This window comes from Rhamphochromis sp. 'chilingali', assembly GCF_963969265.1.
Source record: "Rhamphochromis sp. 'chilingali' genome assembly, chromosome: 13".
In the NCBI taxonomy this organism is placed as follows: Eukaryota; Metazoa; Chordata; class Actinopteri; order Cichliformes; family Cichlidae; genus Rhamphochromis; species Rhamphochromis sp. 'chilingali'.
This window is the reverse complement of record NC_137940.1, coordinates 27,000,790-27,021,047: the sequence shown is the minus strand read 5'-3', so window position 1 is coordinate 27,021,047 and position 20,258 is coordinate 27,000,790. Positions and strand designations below refer to the sequence as shown.

At 42.1% G+C, this 20,258-nt stretch overlaps 1 protein-coding gene across 2 annotated transcripts; it reads right to left on the bottom strand.

The window, feature by feature from the left end:
- Nucleotides 1–401: 401 nt before the first annotated feature.
- atp7a (ATPase copper transporting alpha) lies at nucleotides 402–18,797 on the bottom strand. 2 transcript variants are annotated; one of them, XM_080900281.1, is made up of 24 exons: nucleotides 18,546–18,797; nucleotides 18,042–18,161; nucleotides 17,151–17,279; nucleotides 15,513–16,017; nucleotides 13,380–14,162; nucleotides 13,045–13,257; nucleotides 12,786–12,949; nucleotides 12,453–12,614; nucleotides 12,266–12,342; nucleotides 7,889–8,111; nucleotides 7,495–7,728; nucleotides 7,287–7,378; nucleotides 6,848–6,975; nucleotides 5,812–5,966; nucleotides 5,587–5,721; nucleotides 5,312–5,506; nucleotides 4,079–4,261; nucleotides 3,769–3,982; nucleotides 3,531–3,677; nucleotides 3,307–3,449; nucleotides 2,913–3,116; nucleotides 2,482–2,599; nucleotides 2,273–2,375; nucleotides 402–2,174 (listed from the first exon to the last, which is right to left on the bottom strand). In XM_080900281.1, exons 2-24 carry the CDS (start codon nucleotides 18,141–18,143, stop codon nucleotides 1,898–1,900), a joined length of 4,686 nt encoding a protein of 1,561 aa, XP_080756407.1. In that variant the 5' UTR covers nucleotides 18,144–18,161; nucleotides 18,546–18,797; the 3' UTR covers nucleotides 402–1,897. The 2 variants fall into 2 exon arrangements, with proteins under 2 accessions (XP_080756407.1, XP_080756408.1); XM_080900282.1 differs by lacking the exon at nucleotides 18,042–18,161.
- Between the last annotated feature and the right edge of the window lie 1,461 nt (nucleotides 18,798–20,258).

The window sequence follows — 20,258 nt, the reverse complement described above, 5'->3', positions numbered from 1 at the left end:
TGAATGAATGTAGCACTTTCCAATTCCAGCTGTTTGCGGTGTGTCTAGAAAAGCACAATGTTGTAGCAGATTTCCAAATGCTGCACATTTTTAGAACCACACCGATTTCAGTCCGTGCTTGATCAGTTAACTCTAACAATTAAGAAAATTCAATTTACCAAATCAAATGAAATTTCAACACAGCCAAAGCGAGACGAATCAACTCGAGAGGAAGTCATTTATAGCTTGCATTAATAATTTTTAAAATACTGTGACAAAGAATGTTTTCTGATTGTTTTGCAGTACACTGGGGTGATGTAATGTTTTGACTAACCAGATGAAATAAACTTGATAAAATCCCACAGCGAGGGTCGTTGTTGATCCACAGTGCCATCTAGTGGCTTAAAGCAAAAACAGCAATGTGATGTTACGAAAGCATTTTTATTCTAAAAGGCACACAATGTTCAGAAGAACGCGCAAACATGGACACAGATATCTGAGGCCTTATGGACACTTGAAAAAGGCATTGCACAAAAACAGCATTCTGGCAGAACTGACCAGACCAGAGTGCATCATGGGGAAGTGGCAGGACGTGCTGATGTACTTCTCATCAGGAGGAAAAGCAAGAGAGAAATAATTCGGAAACCAAAATAGCTCAACTGTTTTCTAATGATTCACAACAGCAGTGGCTGTTCAGCATCCTCCTCAAATCTGGTGGGATCTAAATAGTACTGAACTATTACTATTATTCTAGCGTTTGCTTCTCAGTAACTTGTTTGGCGGACTGCTGGGACACAGCTGTGTTTACTCTGTTTGTGCTGAGTCTCTTTGATCAAGTGCAACAGCATCAATCCTATTAAAAAGGAAAGAAAAAAAGCTGAGAAAGTGACAGCCTTGCATTAACGACAGTAACACAACCTTGCTTACTGCAGACACAAGGATGGACACGACGGCATTTAGAGTTCAGCCATTTCAAAACACAAGCCTAATTGCAACAACTCAAAGACATCCAAGAACATCATAATCCATGTAACAACTTCTGCTTCACTGCAACAGCAAACAATCTTCACATACATTGACAGATGACTGACTACAGCTGGAGCGAGTTGACGCATGCTGAAACTAGAGCTTAAATCGACCTTCAGCAGACCTCTGCTCACACTTTGTGAAGATCAAGTCCAAGATAACCTCTGAATGCTGCTATCTTTGGAATGTGTTGGAATTGCCGGGTGGCACTTCAACTGGCACTTTAGGTAACACGGACATTCACATCTCACTCCTTAGTTTTGCTTAACAATCCCTTTTGCAGCTTGTTATAAAGTTTTTATGCATAACTTTTCTAAGCAATCACACATTTTTTGGGAACATCAAAATCATAATTTACAGTTGGATTCAAGAACTTCATGTTTTACATTGATGTAGTGAAAAAACAAATAGATAAATAATAGTATAAATAGTTTGGAATATAATTATACAACACTTTTCCATTTAGGGAGATTAACTAAAATAAAACTCTACTCTGTCCACTCTTAGGAAGGGCACCACTGTTTAAATGTCTTTGGATAGATGTTCAAGATTGTAAAGTTGCAACGATGATCACAGCTCTGCTTCCTGGATGTGGCACCTGCTTCATGGCGCTGAAGAAGCTGACACGGGAGAGTTGTGGATTGTAGTGTCAATGAGTTTGTCTAAGAGTGTCCCCAAGAGCGTAACCTCAACAAAACCCATCTCATCATAGTCTGAAGAGTGTGATCAGTGGGTTGGGCTAAAAGAAAACAAGGGAAAGCTTTCTTCACGTAAACAGTGCTGGCCTGAGGGCACCTACAGCAAATGGAAGGGCCATTATTCAATGTAACCCTTTTGACTTAGCATGGCCCAGCCTGGAATAAACGCACTTTCTATTGTAAGCTCCTCAGATTCAACACAAGTCATCCTCGTGGCTCGCAGCGTCCCCGACCAGCAGCGAGTGTTTGTCGGGGTCACCGAGCACGAAGCTGTTGACTGAATGCTTGTCAGAGCGCAGCGAGTTGATTGAGGCTCGACTGTAGTTGACGATGCGGTCTAGCAGACTAAGTTTGGGGGACGGGCGACGCATCTCGCCCATGCCGATGTGGACGCTGACGTCAGACAGGCTGCCCTGCCGCCTGCTGGTACCCAGTCTGGCCTCCAGCTTCTCTGCAGTGGGTTTAGTGTAACTACATAAAGATGAAGGGGATAAAATGGACAGAAGTTTTTATGAATTAACACAAAATACACACAAAATACTTCAACAAAACCCCAAATATTTCATTACCATTTAAGTAGAAGCGAGGACAAAACCACAGAGACTGATGACAACGCCATGGCAGCAGAGCCCATCCACGGCTGTAACACCAGGCCGATGGGAAGGAACACCCCTGTAAATAGATGAGGTTCGTATTTCCACAGAGCTCAAAGTGATTTCACTATGATACTAAAAAAGTGGATGACCTCACTCTGCATTCAGCCCACCAAAGAACCTACCAGCAGCAATAGGAATTCCAACCAGGTTGTAGATAAGAGCGAAGACAAAGTTGATCCTGATCCTCTTGACGGTCTTTTTAGAGAGGTCAATACTGCCGACCACATCCAGCAGGTCATTCTGAAGACAAGAGAACAACACTGGGTAAATGAGCAGGGCGTTAATAGCAATTTGTGGCAAAAAGGGGAAAAAGTTGAAATGCTTTAAGTAAAATCCTCTCAGCACAAAGCTTTAAAAAACAAACAAAAAAACTAAACAGATCAACTGTTTTTATTTCAGTCTACAAGGTTTTTTATGTTAGACTTTTGTTTCTCAAGTTGGAGAGTCACCGGTGACCTGTTGTGTTGTCTGCATGCGATTCACATCATCCTAAATATCATCTGTGCCGCTTTCATGTTACAAAACAGACACCTTTGTCGGATCAGATTCTCACCCTGATCAGCACCACATCTGCGGCCTCTATGGCCACATCTGTCCCGGTTCCTATGGCGATGCCCACGTCAGCCATGGCCAGAGCGGGCGAGTCGTTGACGCCGTCACCCACCATGGCGACCCTCTTTCCCGCCTGCTGCAGCTGTTCCACTTTGGCCACCTTGTGGGAGGGCAGCACCTCAGCGAACACTTTCCTGATGCCGACCTGGTGGACAAAAAGCAGAATGATGAGCTCAGAAATCAAACACGTGTTGGGTTTCCAGCTTAATATGACATTAAAGCAGAAAAGCAAAAAAATCGAAGCCATCATCTCTGTTACAACTTCACCATCTAGTAACAAAAGTCTAATGATAGCATCAGTATTAATCAGCTCTTCATTCGTCTGCTTTGCTTACCTGAGCAGCAATAGCCCGAGCTGTCTTGCTGTTGTCTCCAGTCATCAGCACAATTTCCAGACCCATGTTGGTCAGCGTGTGGACCGCCAACTCAGCCTCTGGTTTCACTGTGTCTGCTATGGCTATCATTGCACACAGCAGGTCTATGCACAGAAAAAAAGGTTTTTAAGTTTCAAGCAGTCAGAAAGTGAGAGAAAAGAGTCAATTTTAACATTGCTACTCACCGTCTACGGCCACCAGAACAGCAGTGCGTCCTCTGCGCTCGTGCTCGATCATGGCTTCGTCGATTTCAGGTGTGACTTGCAGGCAGTTCCTCCTCATCCACTCCCTGTTCCCAATCAGGACTACATAGGTGGCTGTCTGAAGCAGGCCTGCAAACAACAGCAAGAAGGCATAAAAGCAAGTGAAACACAACTTTACAGCAACTGTAATCGTGCAGTAGGAATGCACTTCCAAACATACTTTGCGGCTGTGGGTCCATGATGAGTGGATGGGAGCTGGTGCATGTCCGGCTGTCGCTGATCTGGACTAGGACACTGTTGCGCTGGTTGTTGTCCTCGCTGTCACTGTCCAACTGCTTCAGCAGACTCTCTGTGTTGCTCACCTGACATCGGATGCCACAGCCCGGCACCGCCTGAAAGTCCACGCACGTGCCAAGAGACTCTGTGCCAAGCTCCTGCACGCAAATAACAATGGATCAACATCTTCCACATATACATACTGTAGATTATCATTCATCTCACCGTGGGGTCAAATCTGATGAAAGGCAAACCTGTTTGCAGTATTTGGTAATAGCGGCTCCGAGCGGGTGTTCACTGTTGTTCTCAGCTGTGGCTACAATGGCCAGCAGGCGGGAGCGAGGCATCTTATTCCCCTCCACCGCGATCTTTACTTGAACAACCTTTGGGGCCCCGTATGTAATGGTGCCGGTCTTGTCAAACACCACAGACTGAACCTGCATATGAAAGATAATATTATAAGTTATTTACTTTGTGACCCCAGAAATGATATCTAAATATAAAAGACGTTTATCACCTCCAGCATCGAGAATTTAATTATTTATTCATGTGTCTCATCTTTAACAGTCTTTAAGATTTTTTTTTAAGATTTTTTTAACGATTAAAGCAGGAGATGGGAATTTCTTTTCAGAATAACAGCTCTCAAGCAAATTAAAGAATGTGGAAAAATTATTACAATTCATGAAACAGAAAACTACAATATAAAAATACTGGCACCCCCAGTGCTACCCCTCAGGCTTCTAGTAGATATACCTACTGTATCAATTTCAAAATCCTACAGCACCTTGTTCTCAGAGAACTCTGACCTTGATCATGCGGTCACTGAGATTGTAAACTGAGATTTTTAGTAGATACACCTATGGCATGAATTTAAAACTCCTCATTCGAGTTATCGCATTCACAGACATAACAGGGTGATGATAATACCCTGATAACCTCCTGAAAACTGGGGGGGGGGAATCTTCCCATTGAACATTTTTTGTTTGACATGTTTTTTGTGATTTCCTTCCTCTTTGAAGCTAAAAGAGGCCACTCAAACACATGACATATCAGTGGAAAACCCAGGATGTCCTCTATTTAGTACATCAGGACTTAGTAGGGTAGCTCAAATAAGTCAAAAGATATAGACCAACAACAAAATGTCCATTACAGAAGACATGAATGAATAGGCTGGTTTTCAGGAGGATCATACTTGAGAGGTGAAAATAACCCACTAAAACAAAAATACAGTAAATGCACTTGTGAGGTCTAAAAACCTCATTTTAGATGATGGAAATAAATCACTATGCATGTCACGTAATCGAATAAGTGCATACATGTGGCACTACATCGATAAATCAAATTTAATGCATTCAGTCTCACCCATCTGATATCTGCCTGCATTTATATAATTATAATTTTATTCAATGTGTTAAAACTAACAGATGCTTTCTCATATATAACCGCCTGGCTAACACAGAGGTGTCAGAAAATCATCATTAACACACCTTATGCGCCATCTCAAGTGGCTCTCCCCCCTTTATCAGGATGCCATTTTGGGCTCCGACCCCTGTGCCCACCATGACAGCTGTCGGGGTTGCCAAGCCAAGGGAACAGGGACAGGCGATGCATAACACGGTTATGGAGGCCTGGAAGGCGAAGCGAACCACAGCCTCAGTCCTGGAAATGGATTTGTCGTAACCCTGCGTGAAGGAAATGATGTTAGCTTTTTTCCAATTCACAAAAATGACATAAAACTGAAGTAAAAGGGAAAAGAACTCACAGGAAAGTACATCTCCACCAGAGAGAAGTTCAAAAAGCCAATGATGATCCACGCGATCAGGGTAAGCACAGATATGCCAACAATGAAGGGTACAAAGTAGCCACTAATTTTATCCGCATACTGCTGGATGGGAGCCTAAAAACACAAAGTAAAGACATAAACACTTGTACAGCGTTACTCTCAAAGCTGGTATATACAGTGCACAGGCCAAACCATGTAATTCACCTTTGAAGTCTGAGCCTCCTCCACTAGTTTGACAATCTGAGACAGCGTAGTGTCCATGCCAACATGTGTAGCACTGACGAGCAGAGAGCCGTTCTGGTTAATGGAGCCTGCAATCACCGAGCTCCCGGGCTTCTTCGTCACTGGCATGGCCTCACCTGGAGTCATAAAGCAACAGCTGGTCAAAAAGCTGCAGTACAGGTAAGAAAAAAATAAACAAAACACACCCACTAATATTTGGTTTGGTTCCCATAGCAAGTTGCACGCCAACCAGATGCTTTTGGCCTTCTGGAGAAAGGTTTTAAGGTCGGACAAGACAAAGACTGAGCTATTTGACCACCTTGACAAGAGTTATGTTTGGAGGAGAAAAGATAAGGCTTTCGCATCTAAGAACACTGTCAAGCATGGTGATGGTAGCATCGTGCTCTGGGCTGTTTGTTGTCAGTGGATGCCATGTAACAATAATAAAATAACAATAAAGGAATTCTTCACCTTCCCCTGAAATCAACAGCCAGAAACACACAACAAAACTGCTTCTGGAATGAATGAAGCAGGTTAACATTAAGCTTCTGAAATTGTTTTTTCTCAAAGTCTCAACTTCAACCCTATTAGAATTTTTTGCATTACGCTTAAAAGTCAGGTCTGTGCCAAGAAACAAACTAATTTAAATGAACTCTACCAATTCTGCCAAGAGAGGTCAAATGCCCAGGAAGAATTATGTCAAGGTTGTTGATGGCTACCAAAGGCACCTGGTGAGGTGCAACTGGCTGAAAGAACTAAATATTAATTCTAGATTAGAGAAAATCCAAAATAAATCTAAACTTATGAACCAAATTCTTGTCTTTTTAAAGTAATAAAAGATGTATCCTGTACAATCATTCCACCCTAGAAAAATAAGATTTCAAAGAAATGATTAAAAGCCCCAAATGACCATGAGATTCATGCCCACGATGAGCATAAGTGACCTATTAACACTTTTTATAGACATCCAGCACCAGTCCATGCATAGATACAGGTCCTACAATTAATGACGACCAACCTGTGATGAGGGACTCATCGGCCATGGAATGTCCTTCAATGACCCTCCCATCGACTGGAAACTTTCCCCCAGGAACGACTTTGACTATATCACCCCTCTGAACCAGCTCCACATCCACCTGCTCCTCACTGCAACACACAAACATAAAATAATGTCAAATACTAAAAACAAATTCATTTTTGACACTGAAAAAAATAGTAAGATTATTAATAATAATAATGATACTAGACTGTTTAGGAAAGGCTGTTAGAAGACACACAAGGTCAAAATTGTCAATTAAATCTGACACTAACTCTGGAAACTCCCCTGCTGTTTTTTTATACACCCTTTGTTATGCTGTTGTCTATTTCAACAGGTACTCTAACTGCAAACATTTCATTATGTTGTCATTTCAAACCAAGTCAACATGTGAAAGGTGAGGGTAGAGAACCAGGAGTACCTGAGAACTGAATTATCACTGCCGAGAGTGACGACTGTGGCCTCAGTGGCTTGTAAAGACATCAGTTTGGACAAAGCCTCAGAAGTCTTGCTCTGGAAGACGGCACATAAAACAATTTGACTTTTTATACATGTGTGTCGATTTGCAGACTTTTCAAAAAAGTAAAGTTACTTGAAATGTCACAGATATTAATAAATATGAGCTAAACCTTGGCTATCTGTTCCAGCCAGCGTCCCAGAGAGATGAAGACAAAGAGCATAGGCGGTGTGTCGAAGAACGTGATGGGATTGACTTTTGCCTTCTCCGCTATGGCCACAATTAGGACAACGCATGAGTAGGTGAAGGCTATGGAAGTGGCCAGAACAATTAGCACATCCATGTTCGCAGACTTGTGTTTCACGGCTTTCCAGGCTTGAACGTAGAAGTAGCGACCTCCAATAAACTAAGGAGAGAGAAAAAAACAAACAAAACAGAAATCATTAATATGACTCCACGACTTTTCTCTCCTGAGGGCAAAAATTAATACTACTATTACTACGACTACTACTACTAAAAGTTCCCTATCATGTTTCCTGGGAGTGAAGTTAATCCCTGTGATTTACCTGTACAGGCACACAAAACAGGAAGGAGAGGAGGTTCATGATGGAGAGGCCTGGGAGCAGCTGTCTCTCCAGAAACATGGTGGAGTGGTAGCGGTTGCGGTCCTCTGCCGTATTGTTGTGATGATGTGAAACTGTCATCTGGTGGTCCATAATAATCATGTAGATCATCATACCCATCACAGGCACACAGAAAACCAAGCTCACAAGGAAAGACTTCCTCCACCTTAGCAAGGGAAGATAATATTCACTTAGTAACAGGTTTTTTTTAAAACGACAAAGCAAACATATGCTGACTTTAATAATCATAACAAAAAGAACCAAGACACAACTCTCTCACGGCCAGTATGACTAAACAAAACTACATTCATACACATTTGGAGCAATATTTTGTGGGGCGATATTATAATGATATTTATTAAATAAATATAAATGCTCTGGGAATACTACAAACAACAGGGCTAATCTCATGCACCAAAACCCTGAGATAATGTTAGTCGAGCCAACTTACATTAAATCATCTCAACTCAAAAACCGTTAAACACTGGTAACATTTAGCTTGACAAAGCAACCTCCTAATTCACACCAAGCTAATGGCTCAGCCACACAAGTTAAATAAAATAAAATAGAATAGAAAGGGTTGCTCAGAGCTTGAAGGTCTTACACACTCACAATGACTTTAGATCGAAAGTTGAGTGAACAGGTCGCCTGGTCACAGTCTGACTTGAACTGACTGGAATCACTCAGAGAGATTGTTGAAGGTTTGACAATAACTGCAGTCTAATTTATAAATGCAGACAGATGCCAACATGCTGCCATCAGTCTGATTATGTTCCTATAGTACAGGAAGGCCACTGAGTATCAATGTCAGTTAAATTTCTGCTGAATGTGTAAATATTTCTATCTTTAGTGCAACCACTTATCACACTTCACAGATAGCATGTTATTGCCAGCTTGACCCCATACAAATGCAGAATGATATCAGCCTGCAGTTGAATGGGGTCTGATATAAGACTGATACCAGACTGACCCGGTCTTATGACGCCACTTATGCCTGGCTTTCAAGCCAGTGTTGTACGGTTAACAGTCTATTTGGAGGAAAACCTAAATAAATAAATGAAGTGAGATAACATTATTTTAGATAAAACAGATAATAAAGTTTACCTCTGCTGATGAAAGAACAGGTGACAAATCGCAATAATTGTTACTGCAATACTCAGCATATTTCAAAATGTTAAAAAGTGCAATAATATGAAATAGTAAATGAAGTAGTATGATAACATCGTATCATGAGGTGTCTGGTGATTCCCACCTCTCCTGAAATATTTGATCTCTGACAGCATTTTTGGATGCTTGTAGAAACCACAGGTTTGCAGGTCTTATTAGTAGTATTATTTTTTAAACAGCTTTTTATAAAATGGCACATGATATTATTTAAAATAGTGCAAATCAAGTAAATGGCTTCAAAAACATAAAAAATTTGAATAAAGAAAAATGACAGTTATATGCTCCACGTACGACACATTGTACCGTATCCTCAATTTTGCCCCCCAATTTTCAAATGAATGCATGTGCAGCTGAGTGTAAGGTCAGTGTTACAGCTTCTGCTCCCATGGGCATGCGAGAGGTCGCTTGGATCTGAAGGACGTAAATAAGAGAGGGACTAAAAACAGGGCTCTGTCCCATGACCTGCAGCAAGACACGACACTACAATGCTTAATTACGCATGCACCCTCCAAGTGGACTTGGCCTTCGTGGCCTTGCATATGAAATGTTTTCCCTCAGCTGAGAGTGCTTTTTAGAGCTGAATATGAAAATAACCTCCTCTGAAGCATATTACATGTGCAGCTTAACTTAGCTCAATTACCTTATTGGGTACAAAGAGAGCTACATTTCAAATCACAAATCAAATCAAATCAAATCACTTTTATTGTCACATCACATGTGCAGGCACACTGGCACAGCACATGCGAGTGAAATTCTTGTGTGCGAGCCCCACAAGCAACAGAGATGTGCAAACACAACAACACAAACGAGCAAAATACAAGAATGGCCAACCTGAAACTAATAAATATATGTACAATATATAATAGTGTATGCATTTCTGGATGTATATACTAAATATTTTCCTACGTGTGTGTGTGTGTGTGTGTGTGTGTGTGTGTGTGTGTGTGTATACACATTTTTACAAATTAAATAGTAAAAAAATAAAATAAAATAATAATAATAATAATAATAAAATATACAGAGTGAGACATGTGCAAAACAAGTGGCATTTATATACAGTGTGTAGTGCATAATGTTGAAGTTCCAGTAGTGAAGCTGAGGTGTCTATGACGTGTTCAGCAGTCTGATGGCCTGATGGAAGAAGCTGTCTCTCAGTCTGCTGGTACGGGACCGGATGCTGCAGAACCTCCTTCCTGATGGAAGTAGTCTGAACAGTTTATGGCTGGGGTGACTGGAGTCCTTGATGATCCTCCCCGCTTTCCTCAGGCAGCGCTTCCTGTAGATGTCTTGGAGGGAGGGAAGCTCACCTCCAATTATCCGTTCAGAGCACCGCACTACTCGCTGGAGAGCTTTGCAGTTGTAGGCGGTGCTGTTGCCATACCAGGTGGTGATGCATCCAGTGAGGATGCTCTCAATGGCACAGTGATAGAAGGTCCTGAGGATGCGGGGGCTCATGCCGAATCTTTTCAGTCTCCTGAGAAAGAAGAGGCGCTGCTGCGCCTTCTTCACTGTTTTGTTTGTGTGTACTGACCACGTAAGATCCTCAGCCAGGTGTACGCCAAGGAACCGGAAGCTGCTCACTCTCTCCACAGCAGCGCCGTTGATGGTGATGGGGGTGTGTACTTCTCTGCACCTCCGGAAGTCCACTATCAACTCCTTTGTCTTTGCGACGTTGAGGGTGAGATGGTTGTCTTGACACCAGTGGGTCAGGGCGCTGACCTCCTCCCTGTAAGCCGTCTCATCACCGTTGGTGATAAGACCCACCACTGTAGTGTCGTCCGCAAACTTCACAATGATGTTGGAGCTGTTAGTGGCTGTGCAGTCGTAGGTGTAGAGTGAGTACAGGAGAGGGCTCAGTACACACCCCTGTGGAGCACCAGTGTTCAGTGTGATGGGGGATGAGGTGATGCTGCCCAGTCTGACCACCTGGCGTCTGTCAGACAGGAAGCTAAGGATCCAGCTGCAGAGGGAGCTGCTCAGTCCTAGATCCTGCAGTTTCCTGTCCAGCTTCGAGGGAACGATGGTATTGAATGCTGAGCTGTAATCTACAAACAGCATCCTCACATACGTGTCTCTCTTCTCCAGGTGTGACAGGGCAGTGTGTAGTGTCAGGGCTATGGCATCATCAGTGGACCTGTTGTGGCGGTATGCAAACTGTAGAGGGTCCAGTGAGTCGGGTAGTGCAGAGCAGATGAAGTCCCTGACCAGCTTCTCGAAGCATTTGCTTACGATGGGGGTCAGGGCTACAGGTCGCCAGTCGTTCAATGAGGAGATGGTGGAGGATTTGGGTACAGGGACGATGGTGGCCATTTTGAAGCAGGCTGGGACTACAGACAGAGAGAGGGAAAGGTTGAAGATGTGCGTGAACACTCCAGCCAGCTGAGCCGCGCATGACCTGAGGACGCGGCCGGGAATCCCGTCCGGACCAGTAGCATTGCGTGCGTTCACCTTCCTGAAGCACTTCCGCACATCCTCCTCAGACACAGTGTGCGCACTGACGTCATCCGCGGTGCGCACACTGTCCGGTCTCATGGTGTTCGCTGTGTCGAATCTAGCGTAGAATACGTTTAGATCCTCACACAGAGAGGCTGTGGTCTGCGGTGTGCTGGTTTTCCCTCTAAAGTCTGTGATCGTGTTTAGTCCCTGCCACATACTCCGAGGGTTGTCAAACTGTTGTTCCACCCTGTCCCTGTACTCACGTTTGGCTGCTTTGATCGTCTTCCGGAGTTGGTAATGTGCGTGTTTGTAGTCCGATGTGTTCGCGGAGGCAAAGGCGGTGTTCCGTGCCGCCAGTGCCGCGCGAACATCTCCGTTAATCCAGGGTTTTTGATTTGGGAAGGATTTGACTGTTCTAGTTGTGACACTGACAACTAGCTTCACGCTCAACATACCTCACTAACTGATTACTTTCAATCCCTAGTATCACTCTCTGATAAGTTTACATTTTACTGCCTATAATGGCCTAAGCACTTCACTCTACAAAAAGATTTTTCTTAGGAAAGTCAGATAAACGATCAAGCCAACATTCAGATGAACAAAAAGGAAAAAGAAAAAGAGTTTGAACACCAGACTCATGTCCCAACACAGTATGGTAACATACATAACTACACAAACAACAGGTTTTTAAATTGACAAACACCAAATGCTGCTTACTGTCGTATCTCTTTGCTGTGGTCCAGGTGGCTGGCAGTGCGGTCCCTCTTTACCAAAGACGCTTCAAACCCTAGATTCTACAGAAAACAAACTCCTGATGAGGCCTTTAAAGACTTTTATCCAGACCAATGAATTAGTAAAAGTATAACTGAACACATGCATAAATAAACAGAGGAAGGCGTAATACCTCAATCAGCTTGATGATGTCTCGTGGTCCAATAACTTCAGAGTCGAATTTAATGTGTGCTTTGTTGGTTGCCAAGGCAACAGAGGCATAGATAATCCCCTTTTCTTTCGTGAGGTTGGATTCAATTTTGTGAACACAAGAAGCGCACGTCATTCCCCTGACCTGAAAGAAGGTGAAGAGGAGCAGACAAGCAGATGAAGAGGTAGAAAATAATGAGAATATGAGGGGAGGAATGCACCTCATCTAGTGAATCCTTATTGAGAAATGTTTGTTTATGGTTTTGCATGCATGCATTAAAGAACATAAAGTCAATGCAGCCTCACAGTGACTCACCACTAATTCAACGTTTCCACCTGAACCTTCATAGTTCTCCATAACAGAGGCGGTGAAGCCCAGCTCCTTCACGCACTCGGCTACCTTCATAGGATCGGTGACTTCAGGGTTATAACGGACCTCTGCTTTACTCGCCATTAGTGCCACCAGAACAGAGTAGATACCTGCACAACATTACAGATTTTCTCTTTATTTCCTAAGGAAAGCCAAAAAATTATCCTATCAAAAAAAAAAGAAAACCCAAAAAACTTTAACACACCAGGTTCATTCTTGAGATTTCGCTCAATGTTTGACACACAGGAAGCACAGGTCATCCCGCCGATCTGGATGTAGCATTTAGAGTTGGTTTCTCCACTAAGTCCCTGTGGGGTTTCTTTGTGGTGGTCACTGTCCACCTCTTTACCTTTGACAGGTGCTATACTTGAAGACTTCGATGAAAGAGGATGTGGCGCAGGCAGCAGAGAGTTGGTCTCTGTTTACAAGAAGATTTCTTCATTAATGATGCTAATTTTGCTCACTAGCCTCTAAAAATAAAACTGCTCTGGGCCTGAAACCATGTGGGTAATTAAATGCCAACATAATCGGTCCTCTTACCAGGCAGAAAGGCATCAAAGCCCATGTCCTCTATGGCCTCCCTCAACTCCTCTGGTGTGGTCAGCAGAGGGTCGTACTCAAAGATCCCCTGGTGATCAGTCAGAGAGACCTCGGCTGACATGACCCCTTTCTTTTGGGAGATCATGCCTTCAATGGACTGAACACAGGAGTTGCATGTCATGCCCTCAATGTGGATATTCACCACAGATCCCAGTGGCTGATTAAAACAAGGCTGCAAGACAGCAGGTTTAGCCTGGTTTGCTCCTGTAGGCCATGATGATGACGGTGGTAAAGTGCGAGCAGGTGATGTGGACACAGGACTGAGGGGACCGGAGGAGTCCCACGGTTGAGTCTTAAAGTTTCCTGGAGGCAGTGCTTCAATTGCCTGCTGCAGCTGAGTCACTGTGACCGTTTGGGGGTCATAGCAGATGGAGGCCTTCTCATTCTCCAAAGACACCTCCACAGAAGACACACCAGGCAGCACTGAGATATTGTCCTGAATGTTGACCACACAGGAACGGCAGTGCATGCCTTTGACCCTAAGCGCGACGAGCGTGGTGTCTATGAAGATTTCAGTCTCCTCCGAAGTCTCAGATGGCGACGAAATTGTTTGTTTTTGAGAATCAACAAAGCGCTCCATTTCACTGGGGGACAGCTGCAGGGGGCGGGGCTTAGACTTCACAAAGGCCTTGAATCCAACCACAGTAATTTGATCAATGATGGTTTGGACAGTGAGGAGGTAAGGCAGGTAGACGAGTGTAGCTTCCTGAGACTCTAAAACAACTGTGGAAGAGATGGAAACAGGAAAGTTAAAACAGAAGCACAAAGCAAATAAAAACAAATGAAATTCTTTGACAAGAAGCGGAAGCCACTGTGTGTGAAACAAGGACAAAGATGTTGGCAGAGAATCAGACACACGAGATACAATCGATGTGAGATCATTTTGATGGTCCAGCTTAAAGCTTCAGGAGACAAAGCCTTTACTTCACTCTGAAGGCTGTTACACACTGAACATGTTGCATAAAAACAACACAAAATTCCAGATCTGAACTTGGCCTACATACAAACCAAACACATTATATTTTTTGTGGAGCATTCGTCCTCAAAAAAAACAAAACAAAACAAAACAAAAAAAAACACTGACTGTGACAAAAAAAAAAAAAAAAAAAAGTTCATCCTGATGTTTCTGAAACAAGAAAAGAAGGAAACAGAGATTCTGGGTTCATCAAATTCTCACAAGAAAGCAGCAGCAAGGACAATTTTACGCTTTGATCTAGAAGTTAAAACTGTATCACGCTCGCTTTCGTACATATTTCAGGATGTCAGTGGGGCACTTTGAGCTCTTTTATCAGAAATGGGACCACGCTTGAAGAGGGAGAGATAATTTCATTTCAGAGAGACGATTATGAGCCGGAGCAGTGTTTAGCCATGATGGCACTTGTTGCCAAATATACTGATCTGATTGGTCAGATCTGTTTATTTGGATCCAAAACATCAGAAAGTTAAACTACACATCCTGTATGAACGACTGCAAAAAGAATAGGTGAGCCCAAAAGATATTTTTAGCTCACAAAATATTTGAATGATTTTACACGTCCGGAGTTGTCTTATGCCAAAAACCCAGGGTTAATAAGTATGAACACCATGCAAAAAAACAAAAGAATCCTCTTCAATACTGAGCTTCAGGGCAACAAACTACAACAGTTAAAAACTGACTTCGAAAAATTTCAAATACGCATAACTTTTTCTGTTCTTTTTATAAAGGAAAATAAATGTCATCATTACTATAAAACTTCCCTTTTTGCGTCAGTTTGAAACAAATTTGACAGAGCAAACAGTACACTGACAGGCTGTGCAAACAACCACATTGAACGCAGGGATCATGCTGCACTCAACCACCATAATCCCGTCTACAAGTCATTCTTTCCAACCAGACGGGATTTCATGAGTCATAATCATATCGTACTAAACAATCTCTACTTGCTGAACCTAAAGACAGCCTCGCTGATCCACAATGACATGACACCTGAGATGTAGGACGTGCAATTCAGCAGTCGCGCTACAACATCTCTTCCAGCTCAGGCTGTAAAGTTATATATGACTGCAAATTTGCAAATGGGTCGAGTACATCACCTTTGATCTTTTGAATCCCTTTGAGTTTACCAATCTTTCCTTCAATAGTGGTAATACAGGAGTGACAGGTCATTCCTTCAATGCGCAGCTTAAGGATGGCCGCTCCACCTCGCGTGGTCTGAGATGGAGAGGAGGTGGGGTCTTTTTGCAAAGGGCTGCTCGGTGTGGAGATGTCCGGCGGTGTTACGCTGGCCACCGCCTCACTAAGCTGCTGCGTGGACGTCAGGGAGGGAACAAAGGTGACGGTGAGGCCCGTCTGTGGCAGGTTCTCTCTGACATCCAGCACTCCCTGAATTTGTGATAGTTTCTTCAATGCTTCCTGTTGGGCTGTGGGTGTCATGCCCGAGGTGGAGACCAACTGGATATCAGTAGGGACTGGTGTGGCTTTGCTGGAAGCTGGCAAACTTGATTCAAAGCCCATGTCCTCAATGGCCTCTGACAGAGACTCTGGGCTCTGATGGCTGGGGTCAAATATGACAGTTGCATTCTTGCCCTCTAAAGACACCTACAAAAGTGGAGTTGAAAGAGAAAATGTAAAATGGAGTCAACAAAATTGGAATAAATGCTAAGCTTAACCTTAATATGCAATATAGCTACATTTAAGATGTGGCTTCTATTTTATTCAAGCAACAATCAGATTTACCTCCAGTAATACTCTTAAGCACTTAATGTCGGTTCAGAGTTAATTCCGATACTATGAAAGGGATATTTTTGGTCTTGTGTAGCTATACAGATTCCTTAGATTTTATTATCACCTAACGCTTTTACTGTCTTGTCTCAGAACTAAACCTTTATTAAAACAAACAAACAAAAAAAAGAAAAGAAATGCATGACTTTGGCAAGCTCACAGCATGTGCTGTCAGCATGATCCCCTCAGCTCTCACTTTAGCAAGAAAGAAACATGTGACACATTGAAGGCATCGCCTGACTTGGCCATAAGTTAACCAGCAAGTGAGTGAGTAAGTGTGGCTGCCTGCAGGGTTAACCTTTACTCTCAGAATAAAGGGGAAACACTAATCCGACAATGACTGTTCTACTAAGAACATAAAATAAATCTATTTACTCTTCGCAGATCATGTCTGTATAGATTAATGTAAAATAATCCAGGACCTAAACTGTCTTAAGACACAAATGACATTTTCTGTGGATACACACAGAATTTATTGAGCTGATGTCACAGTCCCGCAAAGGGCAGAGCACTATCTGGAACACACTATTACATTATCGTCTCATTTACCCTCAGCCTCGGGGGTAAACACGCAATAAACAAAACAGCAGGCCTCAACTATTGCAATTAAACCCTCTCTCATGGCTACATTGATGCTACTTGGTTCTTAATCAGATGAGCGAGTCCCGAGGGGGTAAGATTAGGGTATCAATCAGGCCTTTAGTTAATATACTTTTTTTCTTTATGAGATCTAATACATGGTTTTAAAATACTTGACCACTGTTACAACATCTAGTTATTTCAGATCCTGTAGTTAAACAGTAAGTATCACGAGGGAAGTATTGAGTCAGCAAAATGTTATTATCAGTTCCTCAACAAAGACTGCTGCATGACATTTAAACTAAAAATTAATTAAAACAAAATTCAAACCCACTAACCACCACAAACAGCTCTAAAGAGCCCACGTTTACCTTTATATGCATCACTCCAGGAAGAGACCCAATGCGCTGCTCTATGGACTGGACACAAGAGCCGCAGGTCATACCCTCCACTCCAAGAGAAACTGAACACAGGCTGCGTTTATGTGTCATGACTGTTTCCTAAAAGAACACAAGAAAGACAATGGTTTTCCCACCAAGTCTTTGCTTTGAGGAAAAAGATCACGAAAGCTGAGTAGAGAAAGACGGGGTAGTTCTTCTCGAAATGACAGTTATGTTAATGTATGGGGCAAACACAAACACGCATGCAAAACTAAACATACACGATGCCTTATATTACCAATAAAGTGTTTAATTTTAAATCGAGACATCCGTCAGGGTTATCTTTGCTTTACTAAAATAAAAAAGGCTTAACATCAGATATAAAAATTGCTCAGCTTAAAGTTTGCCTGTTTTTAAAAATGTGTCATCAGGGTGAATCTCCATTTTTATTTCTATAGCAAGGTTTGAAACTGTCAGAAAAAGACAGTAGGGTGATGTTATTCCATGTGCACAGCTGGTCTGCAGCTTTACAAAAACTAAACGAATTTTGTGACATGCAATTGGTGCTTCCAATTCTGGTACATTTACTAGACAAAAAGTGGAAACAAAACAAAGCTTTGTTTGTACAAGACGAGAATTGTTCCTGTACTTCCTTCCTGGCATGGACTAATCAGGTTGTCCAAACATTGCCGTTCGAAGCTGAAGCTTGAAACATGATCCCAGTTTCATTTGGCTTACAATAACGTTCGTTTCGTTGATGGGCTGGAAACATATCTAAAGTTCAAGTTTTGGTGGATAAATAATGTTTAACTTAAGTATAATCTCTGTTATCCCCTCCTGGGCTTTGAGTGAATACTGTCACACCTACAGACGATCACTTACGGATCTGCCGCATAAACAGCACTCTTGGCTGTAGCTATAGCCGTTTAAAATCCCATGAAACGGATGAGGTCGGATCCTCAGGTCGGATCCGTTGAATGACATAAAGGGACTCGTATGACACTAGAGAGAAAGACCCGGGCCACGTTTAGAAAAAGCGAGACACCGATGAACTAATCTAGATAAACATTAGGTTAACACAGAAGAGGTAATTTAGTGAATGTTTTAATAGTTTTTAGAAAAAGGTCAGTTATATAAAAAACGCATCGGCTACAATGGAACGTAAAGTATTTGTAAAGCTAGTTTGGTGACTTTGTCAGCCGTACGAAAAAGCTACTGATCCCTTTTGTGAGCAGTATTTGTAACAGAAAGTATCACCTCCACGGAGCTAAAAATACCAAAAATATTACCTAATGTCTTTTTAGGATTATATAGGAAGCAATTCCGTCTCTTACTAGTTGCAATGCGGCCAACGTGACACCACAGAAATATCTGAGAAAAACTTACCGTCTCAGTTCACAGCGTGAAGCAAACTGTTAGCCACAGGCTAGTACTCCGACTGTCAGAGCAAGCTAGCTAGCTGGTATCTACTCTTCATCCTACGTTACAGTCAACAAAGCGGACACGTCGCTGCATCGTGAGGACTGCTAGAAATAATTGACAGTGCTGGATTGAGAGTTTTCTTCCTCTGTTATCACAGAACTCTATGTGTAGCTGATTTTGTTGCGTCTCCTCATGCTGACGTGACGAGCGGCTGCATTCCTGTTTGTCCAGGGATAGAGGCGGAGCTAGGAGAGTTACGGCAACGTAAAAGGGTGTAGTTTTTCCCTGTACTTTGCCTACAAGGCTGTGGCGTTCTCTAAAAGTAACCATCTTTTATATAAATCGCGGTTAAGTGTTGTTAGATTAGATGTCATGCAAAGAAGTTACTAGTAAGTTAACGGGTTCGCTTTAGTGGACTCGAATTATCAGTCGACAGTTTAGTTTACGAGCCTTGAAGACGAAACTCAGGGTATAAACAAAGAGCAATAACAGAAGAGAATTTATTTGTCCCATATTATTTATCCCATTTTTTTCACTGCAGTCGAAATAATAATAATAAATTTTAAGATGTATTCATGCTTTTTCTATGTTGCATTTTGCTTCTCATCTACCTACAGATATTAAGGTTGTTATAGGCAACAAAAATAAACACGAGACTGAATGTAAAAAATTAAGACTTAAACTATGGAACCTTGTTTCCTTCACTGAAAAAAATAAGTAAATAAAGTAAACAATAAAATAATATTCAGGCAGCACTGAGTCAAAATGTCAAATTGTTATGTCTTTTTGGGTTTTTACCCCAAAACTTCAGGTTAGGTTTTTCAAAATGTCGAGTTACTCACTCTGACTTGTGAATAAGTTGAAGCCTTAAGTTATTTAGTTGAAACTTTGAGTTACAAACTTGCTGAATTATGGCTTACAAAACAAACAAATAAATAAAACATCAGTGACATAAAGCCTTGCAACCATAAAACTTTACTGTTAGTCTTTGTCAGTTTGGGCAATTTCAGTGTCAACGTTTAATTGTCAGTGTTGTGTTCAGTTTTTCAGACCTAAATGAAAAGCTGCAGATCTTGTCTTTTCCCTAATTACTGCCAGACTTGTTGAATCAATGAACAATTAAATAGAACCTGTGTGACAGAGTGGAGGATAACAGAAAAAGCAACACATTGTGCAACAATCTAAAGAAACTGCTGAAAAACAAACTGACATCTAAATGATCCCCGAGACTTTTGGGAAAACATTCTGTGGCAAAAAGTTGAACTTCTGGAAAAGTTTACTAATACTCTACTAATAATTTCTCATCAAAAGATTGGACTTTTGACATCAGGCACTTTGTGACACTGACTGCGAAAGATTCTTTGTAAATAAACCTCTTAGTTAAGACCCCAGGCTGCACTAGAGTCTGTGCCCAAGGTTTTCTACAAATTGTTCTTGTGCCTTTCCATTTCAAAATAATTTTGGAAATGCCCTGCACAATGTAGTCCCCAGAGTGATAAACATGACCATTTCTTCTTGTCTGCTCCTCCCTCTCTTGCTATTCCACTCTGCAAACTCAGTATCCAGACATGCAATAGGCCTAAAACACTGGGGTTGCCAAAAGCCCAAAGTTCTGTAAGGTACTGAGAAATAGCAGCCAAAGTTGGAGGAACAAACTGATTTACAACTTGATTAGGA